At 40.1% G+C, this 16,728-nt stretch overlaps 2 protein-coding genes across 2 annotated transcripts in view; both read right to left on the bottom strand.

Annotated features, from left to right (window-relative positions):
- Window positions 1-3: 3 nt before the first annotated feature.
- On the bottom strand, window positions 4-11,365 carry LOC309704412 (KH homology domain-containing protein 4-like). Its single transcript, XM_082529542.1, has 14 exons — window positions 10,735-11,365; window positions 9,534-9,798; window positions 9,317-9,436; window positions 9,108-9,184; window positions 8,840-8,892; window positions 8,507-8,712; window positions 7,764-7,972; window positions 7,171-7,231; window positions 6,848-6,905; window positions 6,388-6,623; window positions 6,000-6,104; window positions 1,748-1,833; window positions 1,549-1,667; window positions 4-1,077 (listed from the first exon to the last, which is right to left on the bottom strand). The coding sequence occupies exons 1-14, from the start codon at window positions 10,761-10,763 to the stop codon at window positions 947-949; spliced, it is 1,755 nt and encodes a 584-aa protein (XP_082385668.1). The 5' UTR covers window positions 10,764-11,365; the 3' UTR covers window positions 4-946.
- A 934-nt stretch (window positions 11,366-12,299) lies between these two features.
- pde8a (phosphodiesterase 8A) overlaps window positions 12,300-16,728 on the bottom strand; it is a 52,034-nt gene continuing 47,605 nt past the window's right edge. The window contains exons 20-22 of the mRNA XM_082529478.1: window positions 16,351-16,515; window positions 16,100-16,229; window positions 12,300-14,512 (exon numbers count right to left, since the gene is read on the bottom strand). Coding sequence (XP_082385604.1) covers window positions 14,406-14,512; window positions 16,100-16,229; window positions 16,351-16,515 — 402 coding nt within the window. The 3' untranslated portion in view covers window positions 12,300-14,405. The remainder of the gene's footprint in view (window positions 14,513-16,099; window positions 16,230-16,350; window positions 16,516-16,728) is intronic.

Below are 16,728 nucleotides of genomic sequence, written 5' to 3' on the forward strand. Positions count from 1 at the left end.
CACTGCTTTCAAATGTTTTTATTATAGTATTCCATGGGAACAGGCATACACCATTTTCCAAGATAAGAAAAGGTTTCACTAAATTGTACAATATTTAAACCACCTGTGACTGCAGCAGACTTGAGTGTTTAAGTCCAAAGGGGGAAATAAGGAGCTGTCTTTTCTTTGCGCTCCCACCAAAAAAAAAAAAAAAAAAAAAAAATGCATTTGAGAAAAAAAATGAAAGGGGGAAAAAAACCAATTGAAATTATAATACAACTATATTCACATATGTAGAAGGAAAGTCCACCCAGAATACTTCCACACACTGTATAAAGTGGCTAATGATGATGTGTTTGAATTTGCAATCAGATCACTATTTCATAAAAAAATAAAATGAAAATAAAAAACCCACAAATGTAGCCCAAAGAGGTGTGACATTTTAACATAAATCCACACTGACGCTGAAATAGTTCGCATCTAGACTTCTATATTTACATTTTCTACATAGGCAGCAGAAAGTTTGAATACGCCCCCCCCTTACTTTACTCCCCCCCAAAAAAACCTTCTATTTCCACATGTGTCCTTTTTTTAAAAGCATGTTACGAATGCTGTATGAAGACCGATGGGCTTTGAAGGTTGGCTACCTGATCTAAAAGGTATGTCAATAGTAAAAGGGGTACACAAACTTTCAAAGAACTGTCTCCAAGATCCTGACAGAGCTTAAAATTAAAAATGCATCTGTTCTGAAAAACGGAAGAATAAAAAGGACTCTCCCCTGCTTTGTGCGAAGGCAGTTGTCAGCAAATATATTTGTCTTTGTAGTAAATGTGGTGTAACATGCCAGAACAGTGTATGATACAAGGGTGGACTTTTCCTTTGATGCGGTTTGAGTTTGTGAAACTTGCTGATCTACTGAATGTGGTCTATGAATGTCCTGGACAGTGGGGATGGGACGGGGCAGAGGTTATGAGTTATCTGTCTTACTGCTACGGCTCCTCTCCTCCTCTTCATCGGAGGAATCCCCTCCATAGGGCACTAACCCTGATGTATCACTGAACACTTTAGGCTTCTTCTCGCACACCTCGTCTTGAACACCTGCAAGAGCACAATAAAGGAAAAAAAGAAAAATGGAGAGAGAGAGAGAAGTAGAAGAAAGGTGGGAGATATGAGCAAGAGAAAAAGAGAAAAGAGAAGGGGAGTAGACAAAGCAGGAGAAGAAAACAAAAAGGAAACCCATTGAGGAGCCCCATATTAGCGGTGGTTTTTGAGTTCGTTTGATCCACAGCCAGGGGGAGGGAAGATATCAAATGAAACGGCAGCAGATCACACATCCATAACAGGCAGGTCCAGGGACACATGTTGAGAGAGAAAACAAGGGAAAGACAAAAAACATATACAAGAAGAGCATGTTAGTGAGTTTCACCAGCGGAAGGTTTCACACAGGTCTCCACTCCTCCCCCATTGCTCCACGGGGGGGAGATGCCATTTCATGTAACAGACAACACCACAGAAGAAATATCTGAGTACTCAGGCTCTCAGAGTATTAGGAAATAAAGAACAGCATACCCAATGACGCGGTGCTGCTGGGCAGACTCGCTGGATCATCCGTCACGGCATCTCTTGGCCTTTTGCGTGCAACAGCGGCGGGAGCCACGCAGGGAGGTGGCGGGGGAGGCATCAGAAACCTGAACAGAGAAAAATATGAATATCTACGCTACACAAGACTCATGAAGAACAAGGGAAAAACAATGATCTATGAGCAGACCTTTCTACTTCTTTCTCCTCGCCAACACTGGGTGCAGGAAGGGTGGACTCCTGATGAGTTGGACCCTCTGGAGAGATGGCGTAGGGCTAAAAAGACAGAACATTCAAGCCTTTTTACAAACTTTCAAAAGAAAAAGCTTGTCTCAAAAGAAAATTATTTTAGCATGTGAAAACCTTGGAAGACACTCAGAGCTTCCCATTTGCTTCAAGTTATTTTGATACTCAGCTAAGGCTGCAACAAGATCCAGCAAGTTTGCTCACTTACAAAGAAATGAACAGTTGCTAATTTTTATGGTAGTTCCAATGTAATGGAGAGAAACCAGGAAAAAAAACAAAACTATTCAATAGACTATCCCATAAAACCCGGATCCCACAGATAGGCTGTGTGGCACAGAGATGACAAATAATTACTCCTGATCTCATTCAACTCATTATGTGTATCAAGCAAACCTGTCCAGTTACTTCAATTTAAACCTGTCCACCATCATGAGCAAGACCAAACAACAGTGCAAACATGGTGACAAACTACAAAGACACATCTTACTACTGTCAAACTATACTTTGAGATCAAATATTCATTTCACTCATCTACATGTAAATCATTTCAGAACTTTTATGCAGTTTCTAAGTGAGCCAGCTAACAAATTCAAGCAGGGGATCAAATTAATATTTCCCCCGCTGTATAACACAGACCTCTTGCATGGACTAAGGCATTAAAATCTTTAATATTCTATTTTAAAATATCTGAATTTAAAGGCAGATCTATAGTAGGGAGCAACTAGAGAGAAATCTGCTTATAAATTACAACCCAAAGTGCTTTTGATGGGAGATAATAGGCACTACAGCTTCAATAAAGTTTGTTTTTGAACTGAGCACTGATAAAACATGATCAGATTTTCATCCAAGCCAAAGTTGTGGCCAAATGCAATCAAACAAAAACAAAAAACCCCCAAAACAAACCTGTTGTACTTTTCACATCTTTACTGAACAGTAATCTAAGGTTATCTTCCTAATTGGAACATGTTGTTAGTACAATACAATTTTATTTATATAGCACATTTAAAAACCCGAAGGCACACCAAAGTGCTTCACAGTAATATGGAGAGTCAGCATAAGTCAATAACAGGGTACAAATCGGGCACAAGCACAGACAGCATAGAGGCACTAACAGACCAGAAGAGTTAGATAAATACAAAATCTGCTAAGAAGACAAAAACAGCAGTAAAATTAATAATAAAATAATAAATTTAATAAAACTTAAAAGATTTAAAAGTGTAAAATTTAAAAGATTTAAAAGGGTATTAACTGGTCAGGAAAGCCAAGTCAAATAGATATGCTTTTAATCTTGATTTAAAGGATTGGATAGTCCATGGCTCGAATAGAAGCAGGGAGGCTATTCCAAAGGTTTTGTTCAGCTGAAGCAAAGGCATGATCGCCTATGGTCTTCAGTCTAAACTTAGGTTGGGCCAGGAGTAATTGACCTGATGATCTTAATGCACGACAAGGAGTGTACAGATTGAGGAGGTCAGTGAGGTAGCCGGGCGCAATGTTATTCAGGATTTTAAAAGTGAGTAGCAAGATTTTAAGCTCAATGCGATATTTGATTGGTAAGCAGTGTAGATCAACAAGACCCGGAGTAATAGGGTCAAATTTTCTAGTTCCAGTAAGAAGGCGAGCCGCAGCATTCTGAACGAGTCGCAGCCTTTGAAGAGAGAACAGTAGAGAGAATTACAGTAATCTAACCTGGAGGTCACAAAAGCGTGGATAAGTTTTTCCAGGTCCCTGTGTGGTATATAATGCTTAGCTTTAGAAATCTGGCGCAGTTGGAAAAAAAAACAAAACAAAAAAAACCAAAAACAGATTTAACTACAGATGATACTTGCTTATCAAGCTTAAAGGAGCTATCCAAATAGACACCCAGGTTACGCATAGAATCAGAGAGACAGTTAGCTAGGGGCCCCAGCAGGGCAACAAGCTGGTCTCAAGGAATATGGCTGTCGAACACCGTAACTTCAGTTTTTTTCTCATTTAAAATGAGAGAATTATCTGACAGCCAATCTTTAACCTCTCTCAGGCAATCGTACAGGGAGTTCAATGATGCTGACAAATCATCAGTCAGTTGACGATAGATTTGAATGTCATCAGTGTAAAAGTGAAAAGAAATATTGTATTTTTCAAATATGGAGCCCAAGGGTAGCATACACAAAGAGAATAATAGAGGGCCCAATACAGACCCCTGGGGCACACCACAACAGAGAGGGGCAACAGAGGAAGAGTATCCTCCCATCACAACAGAGAAGGATCTATCTGTGAGGTAAGAATTAAACCAGTTAAGGGCAGAACCCTTGATGCCTACAACATGCTCTAGCCTCCTCAAGAGTATATTATGATCAACCATGTGAAAGGGTGAAGACAGATCCAATAAAACTAAAACGGCAGGGCGACTAGAGTCAGCAAATACAAGAAGATCATTATAGACTCTTAGAAGGGCCATTTCAGTGCTATGGTGTGGCTTAAAGTCAGACTGGTATTTGTCAGTAATATTATTTGCAACTAAGTAAGCCTGTATTTGAAGACAGACTGCTTTCTCTAAAATTTTTGATAAAAACGGAAGTTTCGAGTTTGGCCTATAATAGGACATACTTTAACTAGGGGTGCAACGATACACAAAATTCACGGTTCGGTTCGATACTTTGGTGTCACGGTTCGATATTTTTTCAATACAAAAAAAAAAAAAATGTTCATGCCTTTTTAATTTGTCATTTATTAAAATTATAAATATATATTTTAACTCAAAAGTACAGTTTTTAAATTTAATGTTGCTGAAACAACAAAGTAATAAAAAATTTTTTTTATCTGATCGAGAAATCACTCATCTTTGGAAAAGAGTTTATTACAGAGAAATGGCTCTTTCCAAAATAAAAGCTATACTATGCACTTCTTCTGGGCTATACTCTCAGCAGCATATTAAACATATCAGGTCCCCATAAGGAGAATCATGTGCTAACAGCTGTCTAGGGTAAAGTTTGTAGCATGCGTGCTTGTTGTTTTTGTCTGCTTCCACTTGTCTTTGCACTAGGATGATGTCGGAGTAAATGTGCAGTCATATTCGTTGTGTTCCCCACTAGTGCTGTCAGCGTTAATCTCGTTGAAATGACGTTAACTCCACAACACCGCAAATCTCCGTTAACGAGCTACCGTGGATCGCCCCGTGCATGGGGCTGGACGGCCAACACGTTAACGAGCTAACTGCGCTAACACACTAGTTCCCACCATGTAATTAAGCATTGCGTGGCACATCCAACATACTGTTTTACTTTTGTCCATGACGTGCTGACCTTCAGGGTCATACGTCACATGAAAACCAAAATAGTTCCAAACGCCAGATCTGAATGAGGGTGGGGGAGGTTCAATTTGCCATGTTGCAACGACAGCTTAACTTCTGTCTCACTAGCTTGCCCTGCGCTCAGTGAATCTGCGTTCGACTACTCTGCCTAGGCTGCACTGTCGAGTGCAGATCCACTGAGCGCTCAACACAGACAGCATCGTCAGAAGTAAAGTTGATAAAATAAATGAAAAATTTTGTATTGTTCGATACATATGCGTACCGAACCGAAAGCACTGTATCGAACAGTTCAATATCGATCCGAGTATTGTTGCACCCCTAATTTTAACACACACTTTTTCCAGCATGGGCTCTAAATGATCATGCACATGTAGAGTGGAACTGCTGGTGTTTTATTAGCACAATAGTGATTGCCTATATTTCTGACACCATTGAAAATCCGAAAACACAAATAGCAATGGCAGAAGTCACAGATCCCCTCCCCGTATTAATCTTTTTTTTTTTTTTTAAATTAACACAGTGATACAGATGAAACTAATGTCTGTGATCAAAAAACACTGCTTAGCTCCGTTTGATGGCCATTTGTATTACAGACAATAACTTTCAGCTTAAACACTTGTGTAATTTGGTAAACAACTAACTGGGAAAACAGAAAGCAAAAGAGACGGTCAGTATTTATGCTGAACAAACTGAAACTAATATTTTCATACAATAATTTCATGAGCTATAATTATGTGTAATTCTGTCCAATGTTGGTTGTTTAGCAGTGATGCCTGAAGCTTCTCTGTTTAAAACCAGATGGACTAATCAGCTGCAATTCAGACAGGTTTATCGGTGAGTAATGGTCATGTTAAAATGGGCAGAATTATCTATTAGTGATATGTACAGATGTTACTTTTCAGCTAACCTTTTCATCCTTAGCCCCCTCCTGGAATTGATGCTTGGGACTTCCTGAGTCAGGGGGGGTATTTAAAGATCCTTCAGGCTCCACTGTCTCACTGCTGCTTGGATCCTTGGGTAGGGCAAAACCAACACATACACATTGATGCTGCCACAGGACTTTAAGAGAACTAAAACTCCTCCTAAAGACCTCGATGACTTTCATGTCTTATTGCACTTCTAGTGTAAACTTGCACTGAAACTGGAAACTGATTAATCTATTCAGTGGTTTTAGCTATATGATGTCACAGTTTTTGATGGCTCTTCCAACAAGCAATTAAAAATGTAGCACTCTAAATCAGCTGACTAATAAATGGGAACTTTAAGTAGTGGCAGCTTTAGACTTTTATAATTACCTGAACAAGATAGGGATGCGGTTTCCTAGGACACACCGGATACTGAACCATTGCCTGAGAAGATGGAGGGTTTGTCGACAAGTTAGAATGACTTGGGGGACCATTTGCCTTACTCCAATAACCAGTGGCTCCTGGATACGCTGAATAGCCGCCAGCATACCCATTTGCTGGGTAGTTATACCAGGACCCCTGGCTAGAGTAATTGCTATTAGGTGGAAATCCATGTACTGCGTATGCTGAAATGAAAGTATAGAACCCTGAGTTAATAGCACATATCACATGGATCAATAACAGGGTGTTTTGACAACTGTGACCTACTATTTCAAGCAATTGCTGAGCCACTAAAGACGTCACGGGAGGATTAATTACCACAAGGAGAACGAAGTTAGTCAGTACCTTACATTTGGTCACCCTGTTGGAATTTGCCTGTTTAGTTACAAGACTTAAGAAGAATACTCACACTGTGTCGAGCCCGTGGCTGTGTATATCGACACCATACGTGCATGCTCAGCTCTCACCTAAAGAATGAAAGAAACATTAAAATGATGTAATGAACCAGACAAAACTGCAGCTCTATAATCAGAAAGTTTTGTGGGTAGGTGCAGAGCACTCAAAACCTATCTCTGGAGATCAGGTGGTTCACACTACCACTTTCACTTTTGGAGGTGGGTATCAGTGAAAACTATACGCTTTAGTAGCTTCACTTTCTTACACCTCCTGTAAGACTTTCATGCAATACAAATCCCCTCTGACACAAATACAGTGATAACAGTGTGTACTTACGGTTTCCAGGAGACTCTCTGTGAGTTTCTTTGCCGATTCCAATCCAGCTGCATTTGGGTGGCTGTAACAAAGGTCCATTGTTAAACAGGATGTAACAGACTTAGTAAAGGACTAAAGCCACATATTATCATTACATAGACCAACTGTGAAGCCAACACTGTGCCATAACCTTTAAAACTTGTGCTTAATACGTGCTAGCTCAACTCACTGGCAAAGAAAAAACAAAAATAAGCTGCTAGACTGTTGGAATAGCAATAGGAAAGGTAATTTACAGGATTTACGTCATTAAAACTGTTTTTCCAGTTTCTACAGAAAGTTTTGTCTTTTCAAAAAGCAGAAATCTCCTTGGATGAATTCTGTGCCTCTGGATCTCTCCCACATCAATGGTCTGAAGAGACACAACTCTGGCCTACACCTGAACCATTTAGCACATGCTGCAGATGCGCAGTGTTCATCAGGTTAGTAAAACTAGCAAAAGCCATGCAGCAAACGACCATTCATCTGCAAGCAGGGCTCTAACACTGAAACCACACAGCACATACTGAATGTGTGTATATGTCATTTAACGACTCTTCCAATTAGAATGAACATACCTGATGTAGACATAAAGAGGTTCAAAGGACTCTCGTTTCGATGCTTGTTCTATGTAGCCAGAACCTTTTCCTCTGAGGAAGACTCGAGCTCCCGTCTCTGTCTGGATGTGACTCAGGTACGAACCTGCTGGACCCTCAACCTTTTCTTTCACATTGAATGAAGGCAACGCTTGGTCCAGACCCACAAAAATCTTTGTGTGCACAAAACTCTGAAGAGAAATAAAGACATGGTTACCTTACCAATACCATGTACCTTATGGCTGTTTAGTGAAATCATGCTTGACATTAGGCAAAAGTGCTTTGTAAGCAGATGCAGTAATCCAAGGCTTTTCACTGTAGACCAGGGACGTTCTCTCTGCTCCTTAATTTTGGAGGCAGGTATCAGTGAAAGCAACAGTCTCCACTTGCTTCACTTTCTTTACCTCCACTCCCAATAACCTAGTCTGCATAATTAATTTTATATTTCATAACCCTAACTTTATCTTAGGTTTTGAGTAATGTAGCATTGTTATACACCCAAATAAACAATCATACTACTGTGTGTCCCTCAGTTTACTGCCTGACTACAGAATCTTTCTCACTAAGCACTGTTAGTCTTGAACCTTTGGTTACAATGTACAGCTTATCTGTCTTTGTCCAATACTTAAGGAGACATAAATAACAAAATTAAAGATCAAGTTGTTGATATTTAGGGTTTGATGAGTTCACACAAATTTGACTTTATTTTTTAATCATCTGCCTACCCCTAAATGAGGAGCTGCTGGTCGATGACCCTGGGCTGGCACTGAAGTGGTATTGGGCATCCGTGGCACAGTAGAAGGAACGACAGGTCGAGGCGGCTGAGGGTAGAGAGTGAGCGGTGGAATTACAGGCACCTGCTGTCCCCCCGAGGCTGCTGAGGTCCTCATCACATCCTCAGAGATGATCTCCTTTATCCTGATTACAGCCTCTGTTGCAAAGAAAAGTGACCAATATTTGAGCATCTGCCACATCAATTGTTACATGCTGTGACATTTGTGAATTACATTAGATGATGTCAGCCTCAGCATATTAAGCCAATAAAATGTGCTACTTACTGTTGACTTGTTCTTGGGTCTTTCCCTGAACGTGCAAATACAAAGGTCTTTGTCTAAAGGAAAGAAAATCGGTCATGGACAACATTTTACACTCTTTATCACTGCAAAACTCATTAATTCAGGTTTGTCTGTTTACTTTTATTAGATGAACTTCACTATTCTAGTAAATAATTAATGTAGATTTTCTTAAGACACAATATGCAAATGGGTGGGAAGGGGGGGGGGTCTACTTTTGCAGAAACAAAGTATTGAGACTTGAAACACATACCCTGCTGCTATTCCCTTTTCAGTTTCTGTCATGAAATGACCTTTTGTTGAAACGATGGCTCCACTAAACTGTCGAATCTGAAAAAGGTAAAAGAAGATTTTAAAAAAGAAAAGAAAAAAAAGATATTTTAAGAGACAACTTGTTTTAAAAGTTCTTAAAGTGTGACAAAAGTGTTAAATGGAACACTGCTATGGTCACTTTCCACCAACCTCCTCCTGTGTTTTGCCTTTAGTAAGAAGGTCCCTGCAGTTGAGTGGTACATCATTTATGTCGACTTCAGTGACCACCATCTCTTCTGTAACAGCTGGCACAGGCACACTTGGAGGAGTCTAAAATATATGAAATAACACAGAAAACTTAAACTCCATTAATAACGACAAAAACATACATGATACAGTTATTCAAAGCAGCTCTCTAACTGCACACCTTTGCAAGTAATGGTGGAGGAGTCAACAGCTTTCCTTTTGCCATCAACATAGCATTTATTTTAGCAGCCATTGCTGCAGCCATTTCAACTCCTCCCTGAGGAGATTTTCCTCCCGTTTCTGGTGCCTGGGAAACTGTGCTGTTTGGTCCAGAAACGACTCCTGACAATGAGATAGGGTGGGCTGCATTTTCACTGCTCTTCTGCTGCTGTATGTCTACACTCTGTTTAGGCTGGGCTGGCTTATCCCAACGGCTGGTTAGGCACCTGAAAAAAAGATATACTATAACATATAACATACTATAACTATAATACTATAACAATCCAAGTTTATCAAATTATTTATTGACAGTATTCCTATACCTAACGCTTTTTCATCTTTATTTCTTCCTAAATGTTTTCCATTATGTCTTGGGAAATACTTTGTTTTGACACGTGTTACGCAAATAAAGTTATTATTATTATTTGCCTAAAATAAATATAAACAAAAAACAACTCCGTGACGTCAAATAAAAGGGGACTAGGTATTTTAACCTAAGGACAGCCTGAGAAATACTACATGAGCACCCATATTACCACTGTCCAAACCAGTCATTGGAATTTAAAGTATCGGCACAACATTTTGTCTGTGCTATAACGATCTGTTTAGATACCGTACACTAATACATTGTGGTATCACAAGACAAATTGCCTAACACTTCGCTGATGATGCTAAACAGTAAACGTGGTGAATAGCTGTTTATTTTAGCCAATCGTATTCCGCGTTACTAGACATCTGTCATACCGGTGCATTTCAATGTTTTAACAATCTTTCGTGTGTAAAATCTGTGGATTCTGGTAACGGTAGAAGCTGTTAGCTAACATATTAGCAAATAAGACGGCGTTAGTCATTGCTAAGCTATCAGACGCTGAGAGCTAAGCTAGCTAGCTATCAAGTTACGATACGGTTTCACGAGTTTTTCCAATAAAATATAATTTTGGTGTACACTGAACACATAAGCTCAGAGTAACCCATGTATGTTGTTGAATTTTTTTTAGCGTCAAATAACACCCTGCAATCTAACTTTTACTAACAGGCCATGGTAGTGCTGGCAGTTAGCAGATTAAGCTAACAAACACTAGCTTACTGTCCGGTGAACTCTGCAGTGTGGCGTTAGCTTGTGTAACGACTACTCAGTTCTAACAAACTAAACAGACACTCACGGTGTTTGCCCCGTCATTCCTGAAGACATAGCACAACTCCACTAAATAGATAGTAAATTGATACTAGTTTTCGGATACAGTACAAAAGCTACACGGCCTTAGCCATCGGTCTTCTTTCTCTCCTGCTCCGGCGATTTCTTCTGACGACTTGTCGCAAAGTCTGACTTGGCGGAAGCGGAGCTGTCCTCGTGTTCTGGAAGAGTCTCTCTCACTTTCAGTACGCTTCATAACAAATCAAGGCTCACCTGGTTAACGTAGCGTTATGCTAGCCTGTTGATTTAAAATAAAGTAAAAGAAAAGAAACACATTAAAAAGTTTATTTTTTTCTCCCCCCAGCATCTTAAACCAAGGACAGCGCGAACACAAAGCGCTTATTTTCCCATTTTGCATGCAATCTCAGGCCGAAAGCATCAAATACAACATGTCTGTCTTTTTGTACAGTTCCGCATTTGCTCGCGTTGCGTACCTTATTGTGTCTACAAGAGAGACATTATGAAAATTTAGTGCCATATTTCTGCTGCCAATATTACCACGCACAAACCGTCCTGTCATTGTTGTGTGTATGCTTGTACCTGCAGCTCAATGTTTAGTGCCTGTATATAGTAACCAGGCAATACATCCGTCAGACAGGCTATATATGGGTCAGTTTTGTTAAACAGACAGCTAGTATAACTGTACTTTAGGCACAGACAGTAAGAACTGGCAGCCTTCATGCATTTCCTTTAAGGACTTGGAGACTATGTTCAATGTAGCCAAAAAAAACAAAAAACAACCCCATCCCACACATATTCACCTGTTCACACAAACAGCATGGATTAAGTGTGTGTTATGAGCAGTTTCTATAGAAATTAACAGTTTGTAACACTGTTAAAGAGGAAGAGGATGAACTTTAAATGACCCGTGTTTATATTTAGCTGACAAGGATCTCTAGCAGCAGCAGTGTGACTTATTGACTCCCATGTGCTGGGAAAGAAGTTGGAAGTTGAACTACATTGTCTGTAAAAAGGCAAAACCTTGAAGGGAGGAGGTTGTGGTGGATATATGGGTCGGCTAAGTGATGTAAACACTGAAGACTGTTGTTTATTTTCCATTTCCTACCAACCAGCAAGACCGTGTTCTTTCTCCAATACCTCAATGAAGCAGCTTAAAAAAATAATTAAGGAGTATGTACTTTGAACCAGAGTTAAAAAGTCCCGTTTTAACCATATGTGGGAGGATCAAAAAGAAAATGAAAATAAGAATCTTACACGTGTCTTATTTTTCCTCGAGGTTTGTAGATTAAAAAGAAAGTGCTACAGAAAAAAGTAGCCTCAGTCACATGTTACTGTGTTTGTTTTTTCACTATTTTATACTATATTGAAGTGTGTCACACGGGGTGTTATCCGGCTGCCATGTAGTTTGAGATGCTTCACAAAATGTTGAAAACCTTTTATTTAAATTAAGTCAAAAGAAAAGAATAAACTAATGGAAGTAACCTGAAGAGGCAGACACAGAGTCTTACTGCAGGCATGAAATAAATGAGCAAGTCAAAAAGAAAAAAGGCATTGAATCATAGACATTAAATATATAATTGACATTATTTTATTTTTCATTGAATAGTTTCTAATTTTTTTTTCCGTGCCTTCAGACCAATGTGTATCAGAAGGAACAAACAAATCCCCTGATTGCGTGTACATTTCTGTCATTTGAGAGAAACAACGATAATCGTGGTCAGCGCATCTTGTTAACCACCATTTGCTTAGCTGTTATGGCATTTAATATACTGTTTAAAGAGGAAATATTCTTAATAAGCGACAATCTTTAACATATATTAGTATCCTAATCTGAATCCAACCTTGAACAAAAAGCTGTTCCCTGGGTCTGTGCAGAAGGATGTTGGACAAGTGGCCAAAATAGAATGATGTTTGATCCAAAAACAAAGAAGAAGAAGAAGAAAAAAGAAAATCAATACAAGGTGGCCTCCAGGAGACTGCTTAAAGACAGTGATAGACAACTCTGCGATCCACATCCTTCTTAACCATTTAGTTCTCTGTATACATGCTCTGCGTGACCATCCCATTCAAAAGTATTCAGATAGCTATAATGGTTGATCTCTTTTGCTGCAAATCCAGTGTAAAATTCATTGTCTATAAAAATATTGAGATTTCCTTGAACATAACCTTCTGACTATGTCATAATAAAAACTCCAGATGTCTGTTGCAGTTGCACAGTGGGATGTACTGTATAAATATTGTATAAAATAAGGCAGTCTTTTCAGTAGGATAAACCAGATACAAAAATTTCTGGGAGACAAAATTTTTCAAGTCCAAAATGTTTTCACATATTTCTGCTGTTGTCAAATGTCGAGCGGTTTACAGCATTAAACCAAGAGCAAGGGATTGTTGCAGCAATGAATACACCCACGCACTCGCAGCAACAACCAAAACACACCCACACGCGCATGCGCGCGCACACACACACACACACACACACACACACACACACACACACACACACACACACTCCCGATGATCAACAATAACAGCTTATTCTCCAATGCAACATCCCATCCCTGGACAAATCACTGAGACGTAGACATTTCTAATATTGTTTACAGTGCAATACAAAAGTGTTCATTCAAACTGGTACTGTACTTTTGATAAAAAAAATTAAAAAAAAAAGTTTAATATGGTAATGCTTCATATGAATAATAATTGTGAATTTTCGAGAGTTATAGTAGTATTTGTCTTCATTAGCTTTGGCTTTTCTCGCTCTTCATAAATTCATTTTGTTCTCGTCAACTAATTCATTTAGGAATTTTTATATAGAAAATATGGAACATCTTAAGAAAAATGTACACACCAAATCATCTGCAGTTAGATACCTACGATTGTGATGTTGAGGTTTTTGTCTCTCAGCGGTGGCCTAAGAGAAAGGTCCACCGCCCCCAACCCATAAAGAAAGCATCTCCTCTCACATGTCTACTAAGATAGCTATGTGTCAACTTGGTTGGGTTTCTCTCGGACACGTGTGAATATTGCCCCAAAACAAAAACAAAAACAAACAAACAAACAAAACAAAGGAAAGCAGTGGAGTGTTCTTTCATGGTGTGACCTCCAGGGGGTTGAAAGAGCAGTCCTGCCTTGCTGCGAGCACAGGAATGGAGGTCAAAAGTGATTTCACAGCCTGGTTTGAAAAGATACATTTTTTCATCCAGACCACGCTTCCATCGAGTCTTTTCAGTAAACAAGCAGTTTTTACTCAAACAACAACTTCACAGGCAGACAGGAGTGCCCACGTGGCGATCGGGGAGGGACGGGTGCTTCGCCAGAAGACCGCTAACGACCCTCTTTCAGTCATGTCACTTGACCAGCTACACTGTGATTGCCTGAGAGGCACAAGAAGTTCGTAAGGATGCTGCGTGTCCGTGTCTGTTTGTCACAGTTCGCGTACGACAGGCTCGTAAAGCCCGCAGCATTACAGCTGCAACTGCCTGTCAGGAAGGAAGTCCTTCTGTGGTTCTCTGTATGGACGGACATGTGGACGCTCGGTGTGCTACGGAAGCAGGAGAGTGAAGGCGAGGAAGCCCCTTGGCTGGCTGGGCTGGCAGGGAGAGAGAACCCCCCCAGCCAAGAGAGAGAGAGGAGGTCTGCCTCAGATTACAGAGTCCCAGGGCACAAACACTGCAGCACCTACTCGGGAGGTGGTCGCAGGCTGTGCAGCTTCCTCTCATCCAGGCCTTTCCAATACTTGAAGTTGTTGTCCAAGTGCTGCATAAGATTGGGGAGGTCTGCAAAAGCTGGGGAGAAGAAAAAGCAAGATCAAGATGAGGCTTAAAGATTACATTTTGTTTCAAAGATAGTACGACACATTTATATTTAATAAACATCTCTATCTCACTGTCACAGTATAAAAACAAGCAGCAGCATCTGGTGCTGAAAAATGAAGACAGCGGAACGTGACAAAAACTGCTGTTCCTCCGACGGCCACTTTGGTTCTACCAATGGCCGAATACCCAATAAAAGTGATGGATCAAATTAATATTATTATTATTATGAGAGTCATAATAAACTGAATCTGCCTCGCTATAGTTTCATGTCATTTCTGCACAAATAACCAATACTTGCAATACAGACGTGTGTGTGTGCACGGGCACACAGGAAAAAAAAACAGAAAAGAGAATGAAACCATAATACTGACGTAATCCACCATTTTGGCTCTTCAGCTGTCATCCCTCCACTCACATGCATGCTAACTAATTACAGGGGGATAAATCAGTTAGCGTTGTATGTCGGCACTAACTTTAATTAGATAGCGCGAGTCGTAAACCAGTCGGAAGGTCGGTGGATCGATTCCCCGGCTACTTTTTGGGGTCCTTAGGGACTAGAAAAGCGCTATACAAATACAGGCCATTTACCATTTACTTTTCTCTGAACGTCAAAGCATCCTCGGGCAAGATACTGAACTCAAAGTTGCCCCTGATGCATGCACTGGAGTGTGAGTGTATGCATGAATGCACTTAGGTGGAGGGGAAAAAAAAGTGCTTTTATGACAGGGTGAATGAGGCTTGTAGAAAAGCACTTTATAAGTAATAATTTACCATTACAGAAAGTGAGGAATAAACTCCATTTTTTTGTCCCCTGTATGTTTGGGGCACATTATGGAGAATTAGTAACCTCCTCTGCCCCCAATGGTGTGTCAGCTGTCGGCTTTGACACGGAGAAAAGAGCACGATTGGACTTTAGAGCAACCTAATTGCCACTTGAGAGTGGTTCTAAACAACTGAAGCATCACAGCCCACCCCAAGTGAATAACCTCTTGGTATACAAGCAGATATAGAGCACGGCTACTGCTACAGCAGCCAATGCAAGCTGTGTCACCAAGTGAAGTCACTGAACTAGTCCTCTCAACTGTGTTTGTGGTTTCGGTGCCTTTTGCAGCATTTTTTTAATGATTATCTGATAATAACATGGCTGTGTGAAAATGTAGGACTATTTTATTTGTGAGTTAGCACTAATTAGAAGACATCTATGTGCATGCGATGCTCCCTAACAGTCTACGGGCGTGCCAATCCATCCAAGCTAGACAACACTAGCAAGCTTACCAGGATGATAACATCTATAGTGTATCTGCCTACAGTATGAGCCTTTGGATTAATTTCTTTACAAGGCAACAAAAGGCCATGTTTGATGGCACCAAACACCGAGTATGCTTGCTGTGATCTAATAACACTGAGAATTTTATTATGGCAGTGAAAGACAAATGCCACCTAATCACATTACAGCGAATAACTGAACCTCCTACGAATATTGGTCCTGTGCATGCATAGGAATTGACACAAATATAGATATAAAAGTACTTTTTATGTCATGCTGTGCAGACTTACCGTCCCATGCATCAAACATGTCTGTAATGAAGTAGTCTATGAAGGAAATCTGGGACTTTGGGATGCTACAAGTGTTTCTGTCAAACACAGGCATGACCACCGGTAGACCTTGTCTCTTCTCCTCGTCAGTCTGCATCAGAGATAAGAGCGCAAGGAGTCATCAATCCCAGTAAACACATTACAGCTGCTTCCTGCTGGATCCATTTCCACACGCATTCAACACCATGTTATTTTTTGCCCCTTCTAATCACCTGTGCAAAATACTCCTCTGAGATTCGTCCAGCCCATTCTATACAGAGCTCCTGAGGCCTACATGGATTGGATATGTCTGCACATTTAATCAGCATCCGCTTGACAAGGATGCGATTCTCGGGGGATGTCAAGACGCTTTTGACAGATTCCTCATCGTTGTTTCCCTGTATATAAGGAAAGAAGAAAAGAAAAAGCAAACATTTACCACAAAATAAACTCAAATTCAAGTTTTTAGTTAAAATCAACAGCACCTTACAAGTGTACTACTTCACGAATAACCTGATATGTCTTTACAAAGAGCAGCCCTGGCAGCTGATAGGGTTTAGTCTTCTAGACGTTTAATTATGCGTTACACTTCCATGTAAATGAGCACAGCA

Source organism: Aulonocara stuartgranti, assembly GCF_965226115.1.
Source record: "Aulonocara stuartgranti genome assembly, chromosome: 1".
Classification (NCBI taxonomy): Eukaryota; Metazoa; Chordata; class Actinopteri; order Cichliformes; family Cichlidae; genus Aulonocara; species Aulonocara stuartgranti.